General features: G+C 41.4%; 1 protein-coding gene across 2 annotated transcripts; it reads left to right on the forward strand.

The window, feature by feature from the left end:
* Nucleotides 1–1,540: 1,540 nt before the first annotated feature.
* On the forward strand, nucleotides 1,541–23,638 carry LOC133140430 (noelin-like). Of its 2 annotated transcripts, none has more exons than XM_061260396.1 (6): nucleotides 1,541–1,930; nucleotides 10,203–10,352; nucleotides 13,927–14,082; nucleotides 16,870–17,089; nucleotides 21,219–21,325; nucleotides 22,068–23,638. In XM_061260396.1, exons 1-6 carry the CDS (start codon nucleotides 1,865–1,867, stop codon nucleotides 22,740–22,742), a joined length of 1,374 nt encoding a protein of 457 aa, XP_061116380.1. In that variant the 5' UTR covers nucleotides 1,541–1,864; the 3' UTR covers nucleotides 22,743–23,638. The 2 variants fall into 2 exon arrangements, with proteins under 2 accessions (XP_061116380.1, XP_061116379.1); XM_061260395.1 differs by lacking the exon at nucleotides 1,541–1,930 and adding an exon at nucleotides 7,915–8,346.
* Nucleotides 23,639–25,742: the final 2,104 nt, after the last annotated feature.

Raw genomic sequence — 25,742 nt, forward strand, 5'->3', positions numbered from 1 at the left:
CTAAGGAGTGGCCATCACCGGTCATTAGCAAATACATTGGGGAAAACTTAACGGACCAATCAGTCCTATATCATGAATGAACAAAGTCACAGGGATAATCGATCTAGGCAAATTATGGACAAGGTGTGCAAAGTCAAAGGATGCCTTGAGCAGCAAGCATATCAAATAGCATTAGATATTATTGTGAATTTTGACCAAAAAAAAATTTATCCAAAGCAACTTACAGTTGATTAGACTACGCAGGGGACAATCCGCCCTGGAGCAAGGTGGAGTTAAGGGTCCAACAGCTGTGCAGATCATACTGTGGCTACACCGGGGATTGAAGCATCAACCTCAGGGGTCCCAGTCATGTACCTTAACCACTACACTACAGTCATGCCCTGTACATGGGACTAACCATCATGCAGCAATAAGCCTGTGGATCATCTGTTGAATTTTTTTTTTTTTACTGTTACTGACAGGAGCACAAATATGACACAAAAGCATTATTTTTCTATACTGCCTGAGCAAGCAAAAAAAATGTGTTGCGTGGAAGAATGACCAATGACCGTTGTTCAATGGACCTTTTGTTAGCTTAAGTTAACGCTCCCACACCCACACTTACATGATTGTGCACTTTCAGCACATCTATTTCAAAGAGAGAATACATTTCACATCTGTCAGCGTTATCTAAGATCTCTGTAACTTTCTTGAAGCCAGTGCATTATTTTGATGAATGTATTTGTGGTTTTAAGAAAATAATTACATTTTCTAAAATGCGTTCACTGTTTGCTTTCTGTCTATCTCACAGTTAGGAAAAGAAGAAAAATGCTTTTGAGACATCCAAAATAATAGAACTTCCACTGCATCATCGGGCTGAATCAGGTTGGGTTCCGTATTTGATTCCGCGTTCCACAACACAAACATTTCAAGTGTGTTGGCTGTCCCAGTATTTTGAAATCAGTGTAAATTATTAAAATGTGTGCTTCCAAAGATAAAACTACTATTCACTGGGTTTTGTTCAGTGCACACCAAGGTGTTAAGGATTTAATTTCTGTTTTCTTGTAAATGTACTTGTCAACTTGTAAATGTGGGATGCAGTGTAAATAATATGCTAATAACATTACAGTTATTATGATGATTATACTGGTGGTGGTAATTACAGTAATAAGGTAGCTCTTGTCGTGATTATTTGAACCTGCAGTTGACAGCTTTTGAGTGACAGCTCCCTGGGTTCTGTGGAGATCGCTCCAATGAATTATGAATTATGAAATCATTCCGTTCTTTTGAAAATCGGAACAGAACAGTCTCCATAGCAACGGCAGATGGTGGCTGATGCTCCGTATGTTCGACTGCCTGCGTGTTTCGAGCATGCGCTGTCTATGTAGGCTTATCATAAAACGTCCGAAACATTATCTATCTGTCATTAGAAGGGATCGCAATCAATCCCTGACACACTCTTCCTCTCACCTCCCCTTCTTAACTCCTCCCTCCACCCCACCCTGCTTATTCTTCTTGAATTTCCCACGCCCGTTTTATGTCATATCCGGTTTCAGGACCGTGGTTAGCTCCTGTTCGCTCAAAATATCCCTCTCGCTCGTGTGTCTGCCTTTGCGAAGCAAACTTTTGGCAGGAGGAGAACAGTCGTTTTCTTCCTACGTTTAGCCTGCTATTCATTTGCAAATGTCCGGCAAACGGAGCAGCTGCCATTAGACATAAAGAAGTGTGTCATTCGTTCATAGAAACTGGGATGCGATAAATATGCGAAGTGACGGCTCCGCGAGCCAGGTTTCTTGCTTTCCTTTATTTGGGCGCTGAAAGCTGAGTGGCGAGGAGCACGGAGGGCAGACGGTCTACGGGAACGCGTTGCTCCACGAGGACAGAAATGCAACCCGAAAGCAAGCTCTGGAGCCTCGTCCTCCTCGTCTTGATGGGCACAGAACTCACCCAAGTAGGTTTTCAAACGCCATTTTCTTCTCAATTTAAAGCTGCACTGGTGATTAGCTTGATAACGCAAGAATAATCTGGCATACAGTTTAAACGGATGTGGAGATTTATGTAGGTGCTGTTTCTAATCTCATCATCGAGGATGTGTCCCAGTAAAATCGCTATGTTGCACAGGGATGCGTGCATAGCGACAGCGGCGGTCGACCGAGCGACATGCTCATTCGGACGTTTGGATAAAGAGCCAGGCAAATTATCACGGCTTTGAAGTGATATCTTATTTTGTGCTCAGACAAAAATAGGGGTGTGGTTACAGTTAATACATTTATAATTGAAAAGGCAGTGGTTCCTCCTGTTCGTATTAAAGTAGGTCACCTTGTTGGCTTCAAGTTTGTTTATTTCTCGTCACCAGAGACTAGATTAGCCAACTGAAAAATTTCGTTAATGTTCCTTGAAAAAAATGTTTGTTTGGTTTTAAAAAGTTAATGAAAGCTCCCTCTGTAGGCTATTGTTAACGTGTGAATTGTATTCATTTAGGCTACTCTTGATTGGATCGCTACACTTAAGTTCTGTGAAATTGGTTGGGGCTCCGGAGACACGATCATGTAGGCTGCAGTAAAATGTTGTCATAATAGATTAGTGGAAATATAAAAAATAAAAACAACTCTTATAAGCGGCAACATTCTAGACAGGTCACATGGGAACATACGATGGGTACCACCTATTTGAAGGTGAAGACTAATCACTAGGCTATGTTAATCAATTAAGACGTTATTTATTTAAATGAGCTAAACTGATTCCATTAACGAATACATCAGTGAGCGCGGATATTCTAACTCAAGAGGCATTTGCAAGCAATCAGCGATATAGCAGAAAAAACACATTGTTGGAGCCCTACGAGTTACGGTCTGGGGCTTTTGGCCTTTAACACAGCAAATACGCTTTCATGTCTCATGTAGCCTACTGAACAATATCGTCAGGTACCTTACCGTACAGTACTGTTTAAGCGCACACCCAGGTAGCCTATCGTGTCTGGCGCGCAAAGAAAAAACTTTCAAAGGTGACAATTTGAAAAGCTGCCGTAAAAGGAAAAGGAAACGACAAGTGAACATGGGAAAAATAAGATGATAACGAACACATTGTTGTTGTTGTTGTTATTATTATTAGTAGTAGTCGTAATGATAGTAGTAGGAGTAGTAGTTGTTATTTGTTTGTAAAACATTTGTTTTTCACTTTAGGATTACGCATCCGTTTTGTCTGGGTGGACGATTTCTATTTTCGATATGTCAATATATGGAGGGGACTTGCTTGTGAACTACATTCAAAACTCGTTTGACTATAATACATGAAGTCTATGAAGACTATTGAGAAATATCCACAAGATAGCATTCGTGTAGGGCATACGGTTTCGAAAAGGGGGGCATTTATGCTACAGTAGATACAGGCTACTATATAGTGGATAAAGTAAAGCAAGTCTATTAACTATGTCACTTTGAAAGCTCAAATTAGAAGTCCTGCAAAGGTGTGAAGGGTTTGGTTCTTGCTCCTAATCCGTTCAATAGAGAAATGCAGACTACAATTCCTGAAAACTAGTGATTTTGCCAACTTCATTATTTAGATATCATATGAGATCGCTAAATCACCTTGAGCTCAGTCTTGAATTTGAAGTAGCTTCAGAGATGAATTGCAATGCAATCTCCGAGGTCAAATTTGTCTTTGCTTTGGCTTCACTTTAAAGTTTAAGCCCAGTTTAAGTGCTCCTTTCTCCCAGATTCTACAGTAACACAGTATCATGCCTAGGTCTGAAAATATATACCCATTTGGAACAAACTGTATTTCTGTTTTTCAATCGGCTTTTTTTTTTTTTTTTGTAGAATATACCCACCTTATTGTACAGATTATACTTGATACAAAAATAACCCCATGCCCTATGAAATATATTTTTGGCAAAAATAAATTACAAGACATTTTGAAAGAAAAGTGCTTAATTAAGAAAACAGCTTTCCCTCATTTTAATCCCAAGTCATTCTTTGCTGATCAGCACATTAATGCCAGGAGATCCAATCATGTCTGTGTAAGAAAGAATGAATAAAATAATACAAATTAAAGATTTGTATTTGTTGGCCACTTTCATTTATCTAATTAGTGTCATGATGTACTTCACTCTAATACAAAAAACAGCAGATATTTATATGTATTTTTGTATTTTCTGCCAGTATTGATTATTGAACAGTAAATGGAAAAAATGGAAACATTAATTCCCAGTCAGATAATAGGCATTTGGGTCACCATGATATTTAATTAAACTGACTGCTCTCACCCCAGGTTGAAATTAGCAAGCAGTTATATACTGTTGCTTGCCTGTTTTGACCTTGACAATGACAATCATGGAGTCTGAGCACCACCGACTGGTAAAAGAACAGGGGTAATTAGCCCCAACTTTGCATTAACAACAAAGACACAGTACAGATACTACTGTCGTATGAGGCATGCTGAAAATTCTGTTAGCAATCACATTTCCAGTTCTAATATATATTTGTTACATACATTACTCTAATTTTAACCCTGGAGTATTTTCTGCTGTATATTTTCCTATAGCCATATTGAACTGTAGCCCTTTCGTACTAAAATATCATCAGTCGTGTTCCACAGGATAAATTAGTCCCGTCCTCCACAGCGTGAGTGAGATTTGTGGTACAAAAAGAGGAATTTTAATGAAAGTAGTGTCTCACACTCACTCATTCATCTGTCACACTCCCTCTCTCCAGCTCTCTTGTTTTCTCACTTTTGAAAATTCCGACATGAAGTGACACGATGCCAAAACATTCGTTGATTGCTCAAATTCCAGCAAGGCAAACACACATTAAAATATCCAATGTTAATGTAATCACAAAAGAGTGCTCTAAGAGTTGATTTAACGCTGCATATGTGATTGTGCAGAATTCTCCTTTTACCATCACAAAAGAGACAGGACAGTTTTATTTAACATTTACATTTTACAGGCATAATGTTAACTATTTCACAGATCACTGGCACTTTCTTGCATTTTCAGAATTCACCTGACTGACATCCATCTGTGTGCATCTCTCTCTCTCTCTCTCTCTCTCTCGCTCACACACACACACACACACACACACACACACACTCACACACACACACACACACACACACAGTAAATGAAAGGTCAGACCACTCACCCACATTGGCTCTCACTAGCCCTGAATGTGTTCTGCAGTCCTTCACTGACTCTGACTCGCATTGATTCCCACTGATCTATATAGGCCCCCCACTGACTCCCAATTGCTCGAGCTCTATGCCAAAACATATCTATAGTATACTTGTCACCAATGTTGTGCCCATATCCACAAAATTGTCAGTGCACTGCAGCGGCAAAATCTCCCACCTGAAAATTATACTCCAGTGTGAAGTGATACCTTGATAGGCTAAGGCCGGAGTGTTTGCTTGGTTAATACATATACTTGAGATGCTGGAAAGCCCATAGCAATGGCTCTAATGCAATTCATATTGATTAATGTTAAAGCTGTAATAGTAAACTTATGAAACACACACACACACAGAAAGAGAGATATATTTATAAAATTCCAAGGTAGAGCTCCAATTGAGTAAAATCTAAAATTGTGCGTAATTATGGAGGAAGTCAAGGGAAATTAGATTAGAATTATACATTTAAATGGAATTTAAACAGTTGATTGGCTCCGAAGCCAATAAAAAGAGAATTCAAGTCGAAATTATCTGGCTTCCTGTAAGGTGGAATGTCATCACAAATAGTACGTAGCTTGGCTATGAAGTAAAACTGTGAATAAAATAAAATGTGTTATGGTTATGACTTACTTCATACTTCTAACGCAGAAAAGCTTGTTACTAGCTTGTAAGGCTGAAGAGAAGATTGTCTTACTAATTTACTCGCTACCTCCCAAAGAAGAGGGAGTCTTTGTTAAATCATGTTTTTTCTAGGAGTATGTTCAGACATGATTCAATATTTCTGTCTTTTCTGCAAAGAGAATTATCTTGTAGATGCAAACGAATGTGCATCTCTGTATGAAAAAAAAAACACAAGACACCATCACAGCATATATTCCAAAAACAAAACATCAGTATACAACACAGGGTGATGTGCAGTGTTTTGTGGTTTTGTGGTTTTCATCCCAGCAGCAGCACTGGAGGTGCAGGATGGTACTTATCCTGTATTGCCAAATATTCTGCTGTAAAATGGCCTGTCGAATGAGGACCATATGTATGGGAGACCGGGGAACAAGCTAAAACTTCTAGGTTTTCACTTAATTAAAAAATATATACATATTCAAGCAAATATTTTCCATCTAGAAAGATATATGTCCTTTCTATGATTATAGACCATCGGTACAGTTCTAGGACATTCCTGCCAATTACATTTCAGTTGAAAGTAACGTGAGTGAAACTGTTCCAACTTGGGGCAAGTTGAGAACAGTTCTGGAGCTTGTTGAAACAGCGTCCGAAATGTCGAAAAACAAACTGAAAAAATGCTTTGTTTTAATCCAACATTTCTTACCGTTTACATTTTTAATTTTTAATTGTTCTGTAGAACTGGTCTATAGTTTGTCTATACGAACCCCATATGATAACATTAATTTGTAATGAATGTCTGAGAAAAAATTTATAAAAAAAAGCATGTGCTCGATAGTACCAAATAAGTGCATGGTATACATGGAATATACAATGTTACATTAGAAGTTATTGTGGCTGATGAATTTATAATAGGCGGGGCATGTTGGAACACAGCATTCCAATGTGCCCCAGCTGTGCTAGTTGTACTCCTGCATGGCTCACAGTTTCTGCTTGCTCATGAAATTTGGCAAAGCTATACTGCCTTATAAATAAACATAATTTGCATGGTGCTAAAACACAGATTTGTTAATAACTGCTGATGAAGTTTTCAAATCGTCCTGCCACTCACGCATGAGGTGCGTGTTGCTATAATACATTAGTGACAACAAACCCATCATTCTTGCGCAAATGCAACAACGTAAAATCGCCATGTTTAAACATACCCCGTGTTAGTTTGTGCCCCCATGTCCCCACTTACACGGAACCCCCAAGAGTTACACGGAACCTTTTACTGTGTATCGCTGGATAAGACCACCTGCACAGTAAATACATGTAATGTAATGTTGTCTAAAGAAGATTTTTGTTGTGAAAGTTGTCTATATACAAATAAACCCGTTAGAAAAGTCCAGTCGTACGGGCACAGTCTAACTGCAATATCGTTTGTAGCTACACGGTGGCGGTAGAGTCCGTCAGTTGCTTAAACATTTTGAATAGAATAAACCAAGGCACAGACCATAGATGATCTATTTGTGGATATATCGTTGAGTGCCTCTGGTGCCTTAAATGTGCATTAATAGGATTAACAATAGGTAAAAACATTCATCATTATAACGACCTCGTTAAATACCGTTAAAATCATCGTCTACACGTTTAGAAATGTATGCGTATACTAAAGACCCATAGGCCTATAACAGCTATCTGATTCCATATATTATCCTTGAGCACAGTGACCATTCACGCAAACGATAGTATTTCTTTCAATTCCGTCGATATAAGCAGAAGACTGCAACATGAACCGTAAAACTCGAGAAAATATCAATATAATCCAAACCCGACCTGGCGCGCAGAAAGGGCTGTTAAATGTCACCGAGATAATAGAGTGCCCTGCAAGCAACGGCCGAGACCTACACAGACCAGCTGTTCACAAATCACAAGGGTTGAATCCGGGATAATAAATCACAACCATAGAAAGAATTGTGGTAGCTATAACTGTCGTCCGGTAAGGTCGACTCCAAAAGGCAAAGCGAATATGACATCACTTTGCACTTCGTCACACAGATGCGAAGGACCACCTCCTTATCTCGATAGTCTATTCAGTGTGTAGTGGAGACAGGGCGGATCAAGAGATTTCAGAGAATAGAAAAGGCTACCGTCTGAGCTTTCTCGCCAGTGCACGCGAGGACAGCCGAGAAGAGGTACTCGAGGTTCCCCCGTCTTTCTCGCCACTTAGTAGGACGTCATTGCCGTTTCTAACGGGCGTGCTTGGACACTGTAGCTTCCAATTAAGAGAACATAGGTCCTCCGAACCCTTCGAAGTTATGTCCATGGCGAGACTGGACGAACTGGGGGCGCGGGTGTTGCACCAGGTTCTTCCATGCGAAATGGATTGCCGCGAGTGTTCATCGCTGGAATGTGTAGAATGAAGGTTTTCAGGAGACTCCAAACGCAGAGATGTCGGTGCCTTTGCTCAAGATCGGGGTTGTACTTAGCACAATGGCTATGATCACCAACTGGATGTCACAGACGTTGCCCTCCTTGGTGGGACTGAACACCACAAAGCTTGCGGCAGCGCCAGGAGTGCCGGATAGGAGTACCGGAGTGAGTTCCCTCGTTTGTTCTTTCACGAGTAATTGTTAGTTATCTGTACTACGGTATTAGTAGTAATACTCAGGATTAGCAATACTCAGATTAATATCACATTTATTAGTACAATAAATAAATAAACAAATAAATAATAGACTACTTCACAGATGTTATTTTATATGCTTAGATAAAAGTAATTCAGTTAAAATAACGTACCGAGTTCACGGTAGTCTGATGTATGGTATGGTTACTGTAGTCTATTGACCCCCAAGTAAACCCGAGAATGGCGCGTATAGGGCATCACCTGTAATAAAGGCAGCGCTAGGCACGACGTGCAGTGCTACGGGTGCTCAAATTGAAGTACCCATGCTTCCCATGGTAGAACCTCAACGTATATGGAATATACCTTGAATGAATCTTACTACACGACTCTAACGTTCCCATTACCAGAGACAACATCTGCACTCTTGCTGAGGCAAATGTAGCAGTTAAAGGTAACGAAATGTTGTTTCTGTCGACAAAAGAGAATGGCTGTGCAATAATACTTAATATTTATTTTATACAGCAGCAAACCAACAGTGCTATTTAGGAAGTGGTTTAGAAAGTTGGTGTAATAATCAGGGTTTTTGATAAACGTCCTTTATATATAGAGAGAGAGACCTGCAGTATGTCTCTATCTTTTATAGGCTGATTCGGTAAGTTGAAACACGAAGGAAAACAACGTAGTATATATAAAAATGGTATTGTTACAGAGATTTAAATTTGATTACTGGGAGACAACCGTGTCTCACCTCAAGGGATTAAAGATTGTCTGACCAGAAAACGAGGAAAAGCGCGGTTTCAACCTTTGCAAAAAAACTGGCACAATTTCAGCTCGGATAAACATCTTAAAATGCATGAGACTCCGCACTCCCCCTCTGTTCTCAACGGATCGTAATGTCTTGTAATAGTCCACCACTAGCAGTATCTCAAGATAAGCATTTTGCACACAACCTTTACTCCAGAAGACAATTCACGGAACTCACTGAAGCATTAGATTCACGAAACACTCAGGACAGAAAGCTTGCGGCTTTTAATTAACTTATCGAAATATAATTGAACCCTTGTTCATCCATTAGCATACAGCTCATCAGAACCACTACACTTGAGAGTGGCCCCGTATATCTCACTGAGGCTTGGTTCTAGATAAAATACAATCTAAATAATTAATATCACTCCCCGGCTTTTAGAGCCCTGGAAGCTTCTTTCCTCATATTTGTGGATTTCAAATTGATCTTCAATGTACATAATACCGATGTATTATTTTGTTGCTCTGAAATCTTTTCCCCTGCTCTAGTGGCAATGTGTCATTACTTTAATGCAGGCTACATAAGCCTCAAGCTGCATAAACCTCAAGACTATATAGAGGATAGTGTGTTGGCTCTGAAAGCCTTTATAATAGGATACCTATATCCTGGACTTAAACCCCATGTATTTTAAGCGTTTTCAAAGCTTGTGATTTATGCAAATCATCTATAAGAGGAAAGTGAACATAGTTTTGTTGATTTTCCAAGATCTATGTTCATTTGACAAAAGGCATGCAGATTGCGTGTACTGTGGATTGGGGACAGTTTATTTTATAACTGCAAACAAGGATCCTCTCTCCAGATGGTTCCTCACACAATCATACACTATTATCTTGCAGATGTTACCCAATTGATTTATAATGGAAACATTGGATTGTGGTTCCAGCCACCAGAATAGCTCTGCAATGCTGCTGGTAAAAAAACCTCTGTAGAATGCTACCTGGAAACCAGCCAGTGTTGTACAGGAAGCAGAGCCATTCAATATGTCTCTGGGTTGACGTTGGCGGTTTTCACTGTTTCCTGCAGGTGTTGCCAGCCAATCCAGAGGAGTCATGGCAGGTGTACAGCTCAGCCCAGGACAGCGAGGGTCGGTGTATCTGCACGGTGGTGGCTCCTCAGCAGGCCATGTGCTCCAGAGACGCTCGAACTAAACAACTCAGGCAGCTGCTGGAAAAGGTGACCAGCTCCTAATGGCCAGAAGATACCTGACTAATATAGTAATACCTGACTAATATAGTCATCCCTGACGATCCCCTGCCAGGGCTGTGTCGAAGTGTCCCTGAGCAAGACACCTAACCCCTAAATGCTCCTGACGAGCTGGTTAGGCGCCTTGCATGGCAGCCAATCGCTGTTGTTGTGTCAGTGTGTGTATGAATGGGAGAATGGGAAGCATCAATTGTACAGCGCATTGGATAAAGGCGCTACCGTTTACCATTTTATACCTGTACACCAGCTGTAGCTGATCCAAGTCTGACCAAAACACCTCCACACCATGCCCCCCGTGTCCAAAGCTTATCATTGTCAAGTACCCTGCCCCATTATTGACCCATACTCCACTCTACCCTGACACCCTCCTCCTAATCTGAGATGAATACACTAGACTTACCTGTGATTAATATACCATGATCCTCACCTGCAATTAAATACCCCAACCTTCACCTGTGATTAATATACCCTGACCTTCACCTGCAATTAAATACCCCAACCTTCACCAGTGATTAGCATTTAGACTGCCCTTCATAAATACATACATAATAACCTGAAGCCTATGTTAGCACAAGAAAATACTACTGATTTTGCATTATGACAAACCTTAATGTCATTACAGAGGAACCATATGCTTTTGACAAAGAATGATATACAGTGGGCTCAGAATTATTGGCACCTGTAATATAAATTAATAAATGTTATGTTCAAACATAGGTGAATACTACATACTTTTACTCTTAATGGTGTACAGGTATTAGTCTGGTACCCAAATGTATTCAGTGTATTGCAAAAACAAAGGAATTGGCCTCGCTGTTCCAATACCTTTGGAGGGGACTGTATATACAGCAGGTAGACATGCAGACAGATTTGTAAGTTTCACTGATGAATCTAATGATTGACTTGGCTGTCTCCTCCCCTGCAGGCATGCAGAGGGTGTGGGCTGTAGGCGTGTCTGTGAGATGAGTGACCATTGCCTGAGAAAAAAGATCAATGGTGATAGAAGGTCATTGCTTGATAAATGGCTGGCAACATTGGTTTTAAATGATATGGGACCTTCGGGACAATGATCCATCCATCCATCCATTATCTGAACCCGCTTATCCTGAACAGGGTCGCAGGGGGGCTGGAGCCTATCCCAGCATACATTGGGCGAAAGGCAGGAATACACCCTGGACAGGTCGCCAGTCCGTCGCAGGGCACACACACCATTCACTCACACACTCACACACTTATCCCCACGGGCAATTTAGACTCTCCAATCAGCCTAACCTGCATGTCTTTGGACTGTGGGAGGAAACCCACGCAGACACGGGGAGAACATGCAAACTCCACACAGAGAGGCCCTGGACGACAGGGGTTCGAACCCAGGACCTCCTTGCTGTGAGGCGGCAGTGCTACCCACTGCACCATCCATGCCGCCACAAGTTGTCAATGATGAAACTACTAATTTAATACCTTACACAGCTTTGCACACTTGCAAGACCATTTGTCTACTGGTTCCTTTGTCTAATTAATGCCTAATTTGTTGCATATACTTTGCATGCCATGACTTCCTGATGTCTGTGACCTATCAACATCATCAGAGTCTGGATATCTTATTTGCAGGTTGTCCTACAAATGATACTAAAACTCTTTGCAATGGAACACAATGGGAATTGGGGGGATAGGACTAGATTCAGCTGTAAATTATGCTGAGACAGTATGGAACACATTCGTTGACTAAATGGCTTTAAATCATCAAGGGTCCTGAAAATAAGATATCCTGACTCTGATAATGTTCATGGATCAGGAAGTCATGGCGTGCGTGCCGTGGATATGCAACCAAATACAAAACATGACTCTCAAATTTGTCTCAAACATTCAAATGCAGGACTACTAAAAAGAGCTATAATTATGACATATAAATATAAAAATACCCTTTAATGAAAATTCTGAGCCTGCGCTTTGACCACATATGAATTGTTTGATTACAAACTGAAAATAAAATGTTAAATCAGAAAAAGCAGAAAAAGAAAAGGTGACCTCAAACCTTTGAACAGGAGTGTACATTGATCAAATTTGATTTGTTTGCGTATGTTGCATATGTTCTCTAGTGGTGTTAGTTGCCTTTTAGCTAGCTATGCATTATAATGCCAAAATAAGTTAGCAATATTTGTTCAGTTCTGTAGGTTGCAGCCCTTGCTTAATGATGCTTATACAAATGCGTAATACATCATTAATTTATGACGTCGAGAACCACCCTAGGGGGTATATCACGAAGCAGAATTGCTAAGTCAGCTTGATAAGTTCACAGAGCAATGGGAACCCTCCCAAAACTGGAACATGGACTGAAGTAAAAACAGCTGTTCCGGGTTTTACTTATCCAGCTTCATGATATACCCCTCGACGTAAAGCTAACTAGTGTAGCGAGTGAGACATATACTCCCTTTCTTCTAAACTGCCGCTATATCTAGCCAACAGCTTGACATCGCCTATAAATTGTAGCAAAGCTGTCTTCATTCAATTGAGTGCAGTGCTGTATAAAGCAATTGAGTCAACATGTATGTGGGGTAATATTTTTAATATGGGGTTGTACTGGAGTAAAGTTATGCAAGAAACTTCACTTATCAAAATAGTTACAGCATGACTAATGAACAAGAGAGCGATTATTAGTAATACTAGGTTATTATACTACCTACCTCCCTGTGCACTTGATGTGTCCCATTAGCCTATGCTATCATATGATTGTTAATGTACTTCAATGAAAGACTATCATAGTTATATATGGTGAATGCCATAATAAGACAGTGAGGCAACATGAACAGAGAAAACGATCCCCATATACATATATTTATGAAAATAAAAGGTTAACTTTCCAGTCGGTATTGCCAATAAGGACTTCGGGCTCCAGTTGTTTGCCTTGCAAATCCTCCTAATCCTCTGACTCCAATCCATGCGCCTCTAACTCAAACCGGAACGGCTGTGGTGTGCTATCAGAATCAGTAATGTGTTCTACATATTCATCAGAGTTAGAGTCATCGGGTCATTGATACTGTCCATTGATCCAGAATATGGAAAATGGAAAATATGTTGATGCTACCCATCTCGGTCATATCATAAACCGGATGTATAACACCAGAGCTGTTTGTGTTCCCAATGTGACGTCACAGACCAGAGAAGTCTTTTTTTTTGGCGTGACTTTGGCTGTTTCCGACAGCGACAACGGTTTTGTCTGATTTTTAGCCGTACTAACAATGATCTTATTTAATGAAAAACCATCACAATAAAAATATGTTATGTTGTGCTGAAAGGATACCAAAGAAAATAAAACAAATTGCCATTTGTTGAAAACATTTTTCATTAAAATTATTGGTTTCTTTGAAAATGTGCTGGCCCAGTGATGAAATGTGACCAAAGTAACAACTCAAACCTGATTCTAACCAAAGCAAACAAACTGCAGCTACTGCTCTGGCTCCGATCCAGATATGGATTGTAAGTCTTGTTTATCTCTGGTTCGGGTTCGGATTATTGCCCTAAGACGTTGTGTTGTTTTCCGGTTCAGGTCCAGAACATGACTCAGTCCATCCAGGTTCTGGACCAGCGCACGCAGAGAGACCTGCAGTATGTGGAGAAGATGGAGGTCCAGTTGCGAGGTCTGGAGACTAAATTCCGACAGGTGGAAGAGAGCCACAAGCAGAACATTGCCAAGCAATACAAGGTACACCCTGCCCTCCACAATCATCTCTGCCCTTAGATTTCTCCCTGACCCCTCCCCCTCACAATTACCCCTGACCTCTCCCCACCTCTCACAATTACCCCTGACCTCTACCCACCCCCTCAGAATTACCCCTGACCTCTCCCCACCCCATAATAATTATCCCTCATCTCTCCCCACCCCCTAATACCAATCCCTGCCCAGTGCCCACCCATGTCAAATCATTCCGGCCCTCCCTCTTATCACAATCCCTGCCCTCCCCCCATACAATCATCTCTGCCCTCTCCTCAACCGTTTCTGCCATCCCCACCAGTGCACCTGGGTTCCGATAGCAGTAAATATTCCTTTCAATTATACATCAGCAAGACGGGGTCAGTTTGGGAACATGTTGAGTGCAGTTGGCTGTGCAGGCAACAGCAGTTGCCATTGACATTAAAGGCAGGGCATCCGCATAGTTGCTAAAGCTAAAACAAAAAGGTTTTTATTTGATGCTAGTTTCAAAGCTTTATTGCCAATGTGCTAGGCCATTAATGCCAGAGACAGTTTAATAAAACTGAGTTTTATGTGATAAAAAAAATATACATTTCAAAATGAACCCATTTAAAACCAGGCCTTTCAATCATGCATCGGTAATTCCATTTCTCAGCCATTTTCCGCACGCTGACCTCTGACCCTTTAAACGTTCTACTCTACACACTGCGGCCGGGCTTCACATTTAATATTTGCGTTAATCTAGCTGTCAGGGTTCAGGAAAGAGGAACCAATAGCAGACCAATAGCAGACTCAGGGATGATGTGAAAAAGGCAGGCTTTATTAACACAGGGAAGATCGAACATGTAATCCAAAAACAGGCGATGGTCGTTATCCAGGCAGACAGGTACATGTGCGACCGGCAGAGCGTAATCATAAAACAGGCAGAGTTCAAAAACCGAGAAGACAGACCAAACCAGCAAAGGTACAAAATCAAAATCCAAAAGATCCAGTGAGGCAGATCAGGGAGAAAAATCAGGGCACAGGGAAATAGACAGAAAGACGGGGTCGCAGAATAACAGACGTGACACAAGCGTGGAGGTTAAAGGTCATGTGACCCCAAACTCAAGTACAAAGCCGGCAAGTACACACAGAATTTACCGGAAGTTCTCTGACTGTACTTGGGAGGACTGAGAACTGCTTTTGGAGCACACTTTCTGTTCATTGCATTGTCAGAGCTGACAGCAAAGAATAATTGGAATTTTACATATTCAATCAAATATATCAGAATGTAAGCTATCTACCTAAAAGTGCAATGCAGCAGCTGATGAGGGCATGAAACTAAATATGCTTGCTCATGTCAGTGACTGGAGATGACTAAAGCTAGCCGTGAATATCACATTTTCTCTCATTTCAACCTTAATATACATATTGCTAAGCATTTTTACCTTTTTACTCGACAAATAAAACTATAACAACATATGTTCCCCACAAATTTGTATAACAAATATGTTTTCTGTTATAACATAGCTAGCTAGCTAACTCACTTCAGAAGTGAGTCGCTGCAGGTAGCCTGACCTGTGCTGGATGCGTTTCTTGTTACGATCAGAATAGTCCCAATGTTATAGGACAAGCGTATCTCAAATCAACAGATTTTATGTTCTTGCATTCGAAGTAGTTGATTTCCTAGTGCACTTGTAAGTTAAGCTTATAAGAACAGGAGTGCACAAGAACACAAGTGTGCAATTAGAGACACAGCCTGCCTCTCTCCTCTGTAACCTCCCATTTAAATGATCTTCTCCTCCCTTTTCCAACACTCAACCCCTTTCAGTTCTCAACCCATTACATCACTCTTACCCTACAATTTCAATGGTCCTCCACTCCCCTTTCAGCCCTCATTGCCTTAATTAATACAGTTAAGAATAACAGTGTTGTACAAAATATGATGGCACAACTATATTATGTTATTTTTCAAACAGGGAGTATGTTATTTGACGTTATTTGTAGAAGTTGCATGAGAAGGCGTCATCACACTGCATGTGTAAATGTGCTAAGCTGGTTCAGAGCTGTTGATATATTAAATTGACACCTTAGCAAAAATCATCATCTCCGAATGTCTGCAAAAGATTTCTCTGGCCTGCTGTTGTGGCTGGCAGAGGGGGTTTGCACAATCGGAGCGCAGCTCTGAACCTGCGGTAGTCTGGGCATGCTGTAACCTCAGCCTCTGTGGAAGGCAGTGCAGTCATACGCATCTCTGGGGCTGTGCGGCCTGGTGTGTGCGTCTGTGTGTGTGTTAGGCAGGCCAGCGAGTTTAGCTCCTTCAACGGTCTCTCGTTTTCTTGCTTGCAGGGCTAACTTTAAGACATTATATCAAAGCTGCAGAGACTGAAGATGCAGTCGTGTCCAATGTGACCCTGAAAAGTTTATATGACTTTAGCGTCTTTATCGCTAAGGACCCCAGACCAGCCCTGCGCTCTTCCTGCATGCTACTGTAGAAGCATTCCATCAATAATTTCCTTCCTCATCTAACCGTTGTTATTTATGTCAATATTCCTCATATTTGTTTTTTATTACACATTTGGTTACTCAGAAAGACAAACTAAAACAAACTTTGTTGTATGTGATCTGACGCATGTAACCCTAAGAAGGGAGAAATAAAGAGCTTCCCACATTGTTGCTGGTGTTCTGGAGACTTGTTTGCTCTGCTGGCGTTTCTGGCCACGCCTGTGCCTACGTTCACCGCAGGGAGAGGCAGGACAGGGCCAGACAGGTGTGGGTCTGCACGCATGACACTGAACCCAGCCTATTTTAACCTTTCAGGCCATTAAAGCCAAAATGGAGGAGCTTAGGCCACTGATACCAGTGTTGGAGGAGTACAAAGCCGATGCGAAATTGGTAATGCAGTTTAAGGCGGAGGTCCAGAATCTGACGTCGGTTCTGAGCGAACTCCAGGAGGAGATGGGCGCCTATGACTACGAGGAGCTGCAGAACAGAGTGTCAGATCTCGAGGAGAGGCTCCGCGCGTGCATGCAAAAATTAGGTAGGCCGAGAAAACGCGGAGAACCCCATCCCACGGTGGAGTCAAGGGCCGCACGCACCCGCCCACACGGCGAAACGTTCAGCGCTTTATCGACTCTTGCAGAGTACATACGGTCCCTGGTGCCCTCATACGTATTCTGTTAGAGTTGAATTGACGTTGAACATTTTACTGAACACCCATCCATTGCACCCCACACACCTGTGTGACATGAGCAACATGCACTTGTCACCACCTTATTTACACATCCTTGGAACATACAGTCATATTGACCATTTAGAAAAGTGAAAAGTGTCAGTTATGTTCCAGGTTATGTAAATAAGGGACTGATATATGACTAAGGTGAAATGAATGCTTTGTTTTGTATTTTGGCTGTGTCTTAAAGAGATTATCTGTGTGGCAGAGAGATTTGAAATAAGTAAAATACAACACCCTGTTCAGAAGTTCCCACATCAGAACATGCTCCCCATACCATTGACTCCCGACACGTAAGAAGCTGTATCATGATATCATGATATTGGGCTGTTGGGTGACATGGCTCAGGCAGTAAGAGCAGTCGTCTGGCAGTCGGAGGGTTGCCGGTTCGATCCCCCGCCTGGGCTGTGTCGAAGTGTCCCTGAGCAAGACAACTAACCCCCAAATGCTCCTGACAAGCTGGTTGGCGCCTTGCATGGCAGCCAATCGCTGTCGGTGTGTGAGTGTGTGTATGAATGGGTGAATGAGAAGCATCAATTGTAGAGTGCTTTGGATAAAGGCGCTATATAAATGCCAACCATTTACCATTTAGCTGTGAGGGATGACGTATCCGCATTCATGTAAACTGAGAGCCACGGTGAGTGTGGAGTTAGCAATGGGGTTAAAACACATGCTTTACAGCTCTATATAACTTCTAAACTGAATCATCTGCCCTGCCCACACCATGTTCCACAGCTAATCTGCACTGAAAACGCGTTATGATTGATTTTTTTATCATTCTAAATGACAGAAGAGAAACGTTCTCCTAAGTGCGATGGCATTAGAGTCCATTAGAGTGTTGACCTTCCCTATGGGACACACTACAGCCCTGTGTGAGAGCATCACTATCCTTATTTCTGCTGGCTAGGAGAGGGTGACATGTTGGACTATTGCACACTTGCGGGGGTGATACTGAGCTGTATGAGCAGGTGGGTCAGAGATATCCCGGAGGAGATATATTCAGGAGGAGTGGGCATCCTGAATGAAAGCTCCCGTATTTGTAAGAGCAAACAGCAGGAGGATTGACACAGCAGGAGGATTTACACTGAATAAAAAAAGAGATTAATAAAGCAGATTCATAAATAATAATATGTTATTAAGATGACACTTTTTATCCAAAGCAACTTACAGTTGTTTAGACTAAGCAGGGGACAATCCCCCCTGGAGCAGTGAATTGAATTACCAACCTTCCAGGTGCCAGGCACATACCTTAGCCACTAGGCTACAGGCTACCGCAAATCTTTGTTTATAAAGAAAATATGGACTACCACAAAAATGTATGCACCACTAAATGAAAAAAAGTGATGTGAAGCAGATAAAACATCAAAATGCAAAACATCAAATCAGTGGAATAAACCTGTCACCTAGTAGCCTCCCATTGCAACCCTCTAACCCTGTCCAGGGAGGGAAATGGCTTGATCCAGACAATGGCTGGCATTTGGACTAAGTAATCACAATCATGAGAATCCTGAAGATAGATTCTGTATTCCCCTAATCAGACACATCACACTTAAACCTTTTCACCTCGTCAGTCAGCAGCAAGAGCAGCTAATGTCTTGGATTGAAAATGATCCAAATCTGGGCAGACAGGTCAGTTTCACATTTCTCTGTTCAAAAAAATCAAACCGTCATCTGCAGTCAACACCCGTTTGCTGAATGTTTCTCCCATTGGACAGCCCTGACTGATTAGTGTGCCAAGCCAAAAGGCGTGTTTGTTTCACAGAAGTTGCATCAGACAGGTTCATGACTGTAAGAAGACAGTCCAATACTGACCCTGGATCAGTGGCAGTATACTGCCTTCGGCGTCATTTGTCTTTGGGAGAATCTCAGCAACAATATATTACAGCCAGTCTCTTGAAGAATTAAGGTTGTTGAGTAGATTTACCATACTTGCAGTATTTAAACAATTTTCTTACTCTTGAAAAATATTCATTATCTATGAAAAGGTTCTGTATCAGTCCTAGCTGTACGATTTTGGGCCGCAATGATTTTTCCTGTCAGTCTATAATTTAAATTGAAACATTAAAAGGCATATTTTCTTTACTAAATTTAAAAGCAGCCTATATGACTAATTAGGAATTCTGGGGCGTGAATATGGGAAATTTCCACATAGTATGCTTTGCACAAACCTTCAATGTGTAGTAAGTATCAAATGAACAAATTATAGCTCATTATAATTCCAGGATTGCAAGTGTGATTAAAATGAAACCCAGCATATATAACAAGAGTCCCTTTGGCCCAAATGAGAAGAAAACACCTCTGATAAACTGACAAGCAGATTCTGCTGGATTTTCCAAATTAGCTCTGTGTTGTAATTCGGTGGAAACACATTTGGTTTATTAGAGCTTCTGGGATGCAATTCAGTTTATTTTTAATATGGGCTTTGAATATGCATGTCCATACACATTAGTGATGGACATTTCATGCATAAATTTGAAGAAACAATAAGCTAAAAAAAAATAGGAGCAGCAGTGCCAGCTTACTGCTTTCAGTAATGTATGAGATACAAAGATTCTGCACTGTATATTATGCAAGAGCATTATAGAAAAGGGCCAGGCTGTACGTAAATGGGATAGTTTCACAGAATGCAATAGCATATCTGCTAATTCACAATAAATTACGCACACTCTGTAAAAAGCAGGAAATCAATATGTCTGTCTCACTAACATGCATGATGCGTCTACAACACAGACTGTCCCTGTACCTTGATAAATTGAATGCAGAACACACTGCAATGCACACTGCCCTGGAGACAAATGTATTCATTAATTTATAATTCATTATAAAAGCAGTGCGGTTACATAAATGTGTTATTTGATTTGATTTATGTCTGTGTCTGAGATGTGGCTGATTTGAAATTTGATAGCAGCAATAAAAAATGTGAGAGAGAGAGAGAGAGAGAGAGAGAGGGAGAGAGAGAGAGAGAGAGAGAGAGAGAGAGAATGAGAGTTTCAAAAGAACAGATTTTCCTAATTTCATTTTCAATCAGGGAAAACATTAGCATACACAAGGCCAGTCAGAGAAACCCGTACAGAAGAGACCGCATTGATTAACCCTATACAGCAGAGTGTGGGTTTACTCACAATCATATTTATTGTTTGTTTTTTTTCTTTGACCAACACTGCTGATGGAGATAGTATTGTAATCGGGCTAATACTGTTATATTATAGCAATGGGGCTACAATTGCTATGGGGTTACTGTAAAGATGTCATTATGGGTTGAGTTTTGTGAGAGCTAGTAATTAGGCTAACATAGCAATAATATTGTATTGTAATAGTTTTGCCATAACAGTGGGAGTAGTATAGTGGAGTCTAGTGTAGTGATGGGGTTATTATAACAATAGTTATAATAAGTTACAGTAGTAGAGGGATGGCAGTGGTATTGTGAAGGCAAGCATAGTGAAGGGGTAGAAATAGTAATGGTTGCAGAGAGGCAATAGTATATTAACAGTTTTAGGAGGAGCTGTGTGATCCTGGCAGCACACAGCACTTCTGCCTGCTAAGGTGTAATGGTGCTGAGTAACACCATGAAACAGACACGTTATCATGTTAGTCATTTATTTTATCACCTAAAATATATTTAGCACTGTTACAAGTATATTTATATATAATTCAGCAATTATTTTCATGGCTATGGTCAAGATATGTCTGACAATTTCATATACAAAATGGTCAGCAGTGTACTCAATACAGCTCATATGTCAGATCAGCTCTGCTTAAGAAGAGCTCAGAGCATCATCCAGGCTGCTCCATCACAATCAGCTTCTCACATTTCTGGTTTTCTGTGTGTGTATGCGTGTGTGTGTGTGTATGTGTGTGTATACACATGGGAGTGTGTTATAGTGTCTTTTTTTTGTTTGTTTTTTGGAGAGGTTATGCTTCTGTGTGTTTTTTCCAGCATGTGGAAAGCTGACCGGAATCAGTGATCCGGTCACCATAAAGACATCTGGATCAAGGTTCGGATCCTGGATGACTGACCCGTTGGCACCAGATGGAGACACCAGGGTGAGTTCTTGTGAAAACACACTAAATAGACTGCTAAATAAACCACGCTCACGCTCTCCAGTCTCCAGCTCTGCGGTTTGCAAGCAGTTCCACCATTATTCACCATCTCAGGCAAGCTACTTCTCTTATATGCTTAGTAAAAAATAATCCACTACGAAGAGGTCATTACACGGTTTTAACGCACTTTGTCTTCAAACTGATTATATCCTGAAAGCACATCAGATGAAGATGCTGGGAGGAAATCTTTGCTGCTCTCTTTTGCAGAGCAGTCAGGTCTGGACAGGAGACCCCATTTAAATTTGAGCCATATAGCAGATCCTCATATTGAAAGTGCCATACGCAGCTAAAATTATTTGGATATACATTTACACTGCTGGATGTTTACTGCAATTCAGGCTATGTACCTTCCTCAAGGGTACAACAGCAGCACCCCTCCCAGAAAACAGACCTTCAAGCTTAGGGTTGCAAGCCCGGGTTGCTAATCATATTCCTGCATCTCATTTCTCTACGTCCCTGACTTGATTTAATTTTAAAATTGAATAACAAAATTTTATCTGGGTCGGAATATCAGAGAGAGAGAGAGAGACAGAGAGAGATGGAGAGACAGAGAGAGAGACAGACAGAGAGAGAGATAGAGACAGAGAGAGATAGAGACAGAGAGAGAGAGACAGAGAGAGAGAGACAGAGAGAGAGAGACAGAGAGATCCATCCTGGAATGACCCATGGTGCTTTGTGTCTGCAGGTCTGGTACATGGACGGTTACCACAACAACCGCTTCGTGCGAGAGTACAAGTCCATGGCAGATTTTGTGACGTCCGACAACTTCACCTCCCACCGGCTCCCACACCCCTGGTCTGGCACGGGTCAAGTGGTCTACAACGGATCCATCTACTACAACAAGTTCCAGAGTCACATCATCATCAAGTTCGACTTCAAAACCTCCTCCATCAGCAAATCCCGCCCGCTGGACTACGCCGGCTACAACAACATGTACCACTACGCCTGGGGGGGGCACTCGGACATCGACCTGATGGTGGACGAGGGGGGGCTTTGGGCGGTGTACGCCACCAATCAGAACGCGGGGAACATTGTGATCAGCAAGCTGAACCCCAACACCCTGCAGGTGATCAAGAGCTGGACCACCAACCATCCCAAAAGGAGCGCTGGTGAGTCCTTCATCATCTGCGGCACGCTCTACGTCACCAACGGCTACACCGGCGGCACCAAGGTCTATTACGCCTTCCACACCAACTCCTCCACCTACGAGTACATCGACATACCCTTCCAGACCACCTACTCCCACATCTCCATGTTGGACTACAACCCCAAGGACCGGGCGCTGTACGCCTGGAACAACGGCCACCAAGTGTTGTACAATGTCACCTTGTTCCACGTTATCCGCTCTGACGAGCTGTAGTTGACCCAGTGACTTTCTATATCACAAAATGCTTAAATGTGCATCGGTTGTGCTACAGACAAAACGTAGAACCACATACAGTAAAAATATCTATTTGCAAAATGATATTAAGTCATATTTAAAAATTCTAGAAATTTAAGAACAGATGCCAAAATGTCTCGCCTTTTTACGATGTGAATCATAGCGATTCTCTAGGTGACTGTTTCTGAAGCCTTATTGCCTCTGATCTTTGACCTTTGACCTCCGTGTCAGTGGGTGAATGACCTTTGTCTGCAGAGAGGGTGGAGCCATGAGATCTGTATCCAGAGTTACACAGAGGATCCAGTCATATCAATTTCATCAAACATGAATAAGAAATTTGTAAAAAATAAAAAAAAACTGAAGAAATGAAGGCATTGACTGTTTGAGATAGCTGTATTTGTGAATGTCTGTGAATTTCCTATATTTCCTTCTGTTGTTTTTGCATGTTCACCATGTTGCTCTTCACTAAATGTGTTCTGCTCTTTGTTTATGTAAAAGAGGAGAGGCTAGTTTAGCGACTTCAGGAAAATCACTGTTTGTTTTTGTTGTTCAGTTGATTAGTTCCCTCTCAGATCACCTGAATGTTGATATTAATAATATTACTGTGCTACTTTCTGTCACCATTAGACGTGATCTTTCGCAAAGAAGCTATCTGGCTCATAACTTTCCGTCCAACAAAACGTATCACTAAAGAATGTATGAACCAATGTATTCACGAGGCACTGAGGTGTGGTTAGCATCCCCAGCTCCTCGGTGTCAGTGTTCTGGCAGTCAATGAGCCGCTGCCAGATTTCTGTGTAGCTGTATTTCTGACGTGCATTGTAACTGCAATGAGGTAGTTCATATCAATAAACGGAAACTTTGGTCTACACAAACTTCTCAGAGTCACAGTGACTTTCAAAACATTAATGAAAACTGTGGTGGCACCTTAAACCCAAGGCACGTTAAATGTCATATCAGCACAAAAGTCTGTATGTGTTTGGCGGAGAACCCCAGGAAAACCACGCACTCAGCCCCACTTTTTTGTGTTTCCCCTTTCAAGTACTTTAAGCCCCTGAGACCAAAGCATATTTTGGCTGATTCTCCACTCCTCTTAGTTTTTATCTTAGCTTTTAACTTCATTTCATTGTATTATGTGTGAGTGTACAGCAATGAAAGACCCAAAAGAGAGAAAAGGGTGAATTTCTTGTATTTTAGAACACACAGCCAACACATAATGTGTTCCTAGGCTTTTTATTCATAGTTCTCTCACTCCGAGGTCTTAGCATGTGAAAACAACCAAAAGCAATATCACACATCACAGAAGGAATAAAGTATTTATATATTATAAGCAGAAATCTGAAAATAGAACTGTGCCAATTATTAAACTATATGCAACTAGTGTAACTATACAAATATATGCGCAATAGTACTATACACGCAATATATACTCCTAAAACATCCCTCCCTCCACTAACTCCCTTCCTGACACAGGCAAAGTGGAAGACTCTTTGCAGCTGGACTGCCTACATTCTGCAGAGGGTATCTCCAGCTCTGATTGGTTTTGAGCCATGCTTATCTACATTACATTACATTATTGGCATTTGGCAGACACTCTTATCCAGAGCATACAGTTGATTAGACTAAGCAGGAGACAATTCTCCCCTGGAGCAATGCAGGGTTAAGGGCCTTGCTCAAGGGCCCAACGGCTGTGCGGATCTTATTGTGGCTACACTGGGATTAGAACCACCAGTGTCCCAGTCATTTACCTTAACCACTATGCTACTGGCCGCCTATAGAAAGCTATGAGGATACGTTTTTCATGCTCGGCGATGTTGTCTATCCATTTTCATGCCTGTTGTACTAAGCAAGCAATATTTAAATGTATTCTACGGGTGGAAAATGCGTTAAATGATGGTTTTTCCTAACGCTTGATTAGGAAAGTATTAGGAGTGCATTATTGCCTTCCAGCCACCCGGGGGGTCTCAGGGAGTTAATGGCTTATTGCACAAATAACCAGAATGTTTTATGGGCGACTTCATGTTAGGTGTTTTTTTAGTGGATGTGAACATATTGATTTACCGGGTGCTGATGTTTTATTGCTATTGTAGGTTTGTGTTATTTATATGTCATAAAAATTCCACTTTGCACATTGTTTTACCTTCAGAAATATATTCATTTTTTGCAGTCACATCTATAAAATGTTGAAAAATATTTGGCAGATCCTATCTTTCAAAGCAGAAAGCCAGCTGCAGTGAGACAGCAGAGCTGTCTGAAGCCAAGCGGTCTAAAATTAATCTGCGGTCCGTAGCAAAGTAACTCGAGAGGACAGGGCGACAGCAAGGTGCCCTGGGTGCCTTTGGCTTCACTCAGTGATGTACTGTTGATAAAATGCTGAGACAGGCCAGTTAGAAAATACCTCTTTACAAAAGGAGCTATTGTACTGCGTCTGACCTTGAATAGGAAAACACTGCAGTGTCTACCTGTCGACGTATACTCTGCTGATTTAAGCACAGCCACTGTTTGGCTAAAACACAGTGCTGTGTGTAGTGTTTGGCCTGCCACAGCCAATGGCCAGTCCTGACTGGCTGATCCCATACACTAAATCAAAGTTCTGTTCCAAGTCATGAATTCTAGACACACTTCTGAAATATTGTTTAATACTGAAAAAAAGTACAAAATTTTATACATACATCTAGATACACATTCTGTACATGGGACCCAGTCAGCGGGCATTTTGCCAGGTCCGTCCTTGCTATTTGAATAATCGTTCTGAGCATGTTCATGTTAGGCAGAGATTATAAACCCACCCATGTGTGCGTTTCATAATCTCACAGGGCAAACCAGCCTTAAGCCTTGATGTGTGTGTGGGATGTTGGGTCATTTGGCCTTGTTGTGTGTGTGGGATGTTGGGTCATTTGGCCTTGTTGTGTGTGTGGGATGTTGGGTCATTTGTCCTTGTTGTGCATGTGGGATGTTGGGTCATTTGTCCTTGTTGTG

Source organism: Conger conger, chromosome 11, assembly GCF_963514075.1.
Source record: "Conger conger chromosome 11, fConCon1.1, whole genome shotgun sequence".
NCBI lineage: Eukaryota > Metazoa > Chordata > Actinopteri > Anguilliformes > Congridae > Conger > Conger conger.

Coding starts and splice junctions, on each gene's coding strand:
- LOC133140430 (XM_061260395.1), top strand. CDS start 8,200: ATGTCGGTGCCTTTGCTCAAGATCGGGGTTGTACTTAGCACAATGGCT. Junction 8,347..10,202: donor TGCCGGATAGGAGTACCGGA/GTGAGTTCCCTC, acceptor TGTTTCCTGCAG/GTGTTGCCAGCCAATCCAGA. Junction 21,326..22,067: donor CACCAGATGGAGACACCAGG/GTGAGTTCTTGT, acceptor TTGTGTCTGCAG/GTCTGGTACATGGACGGTTA.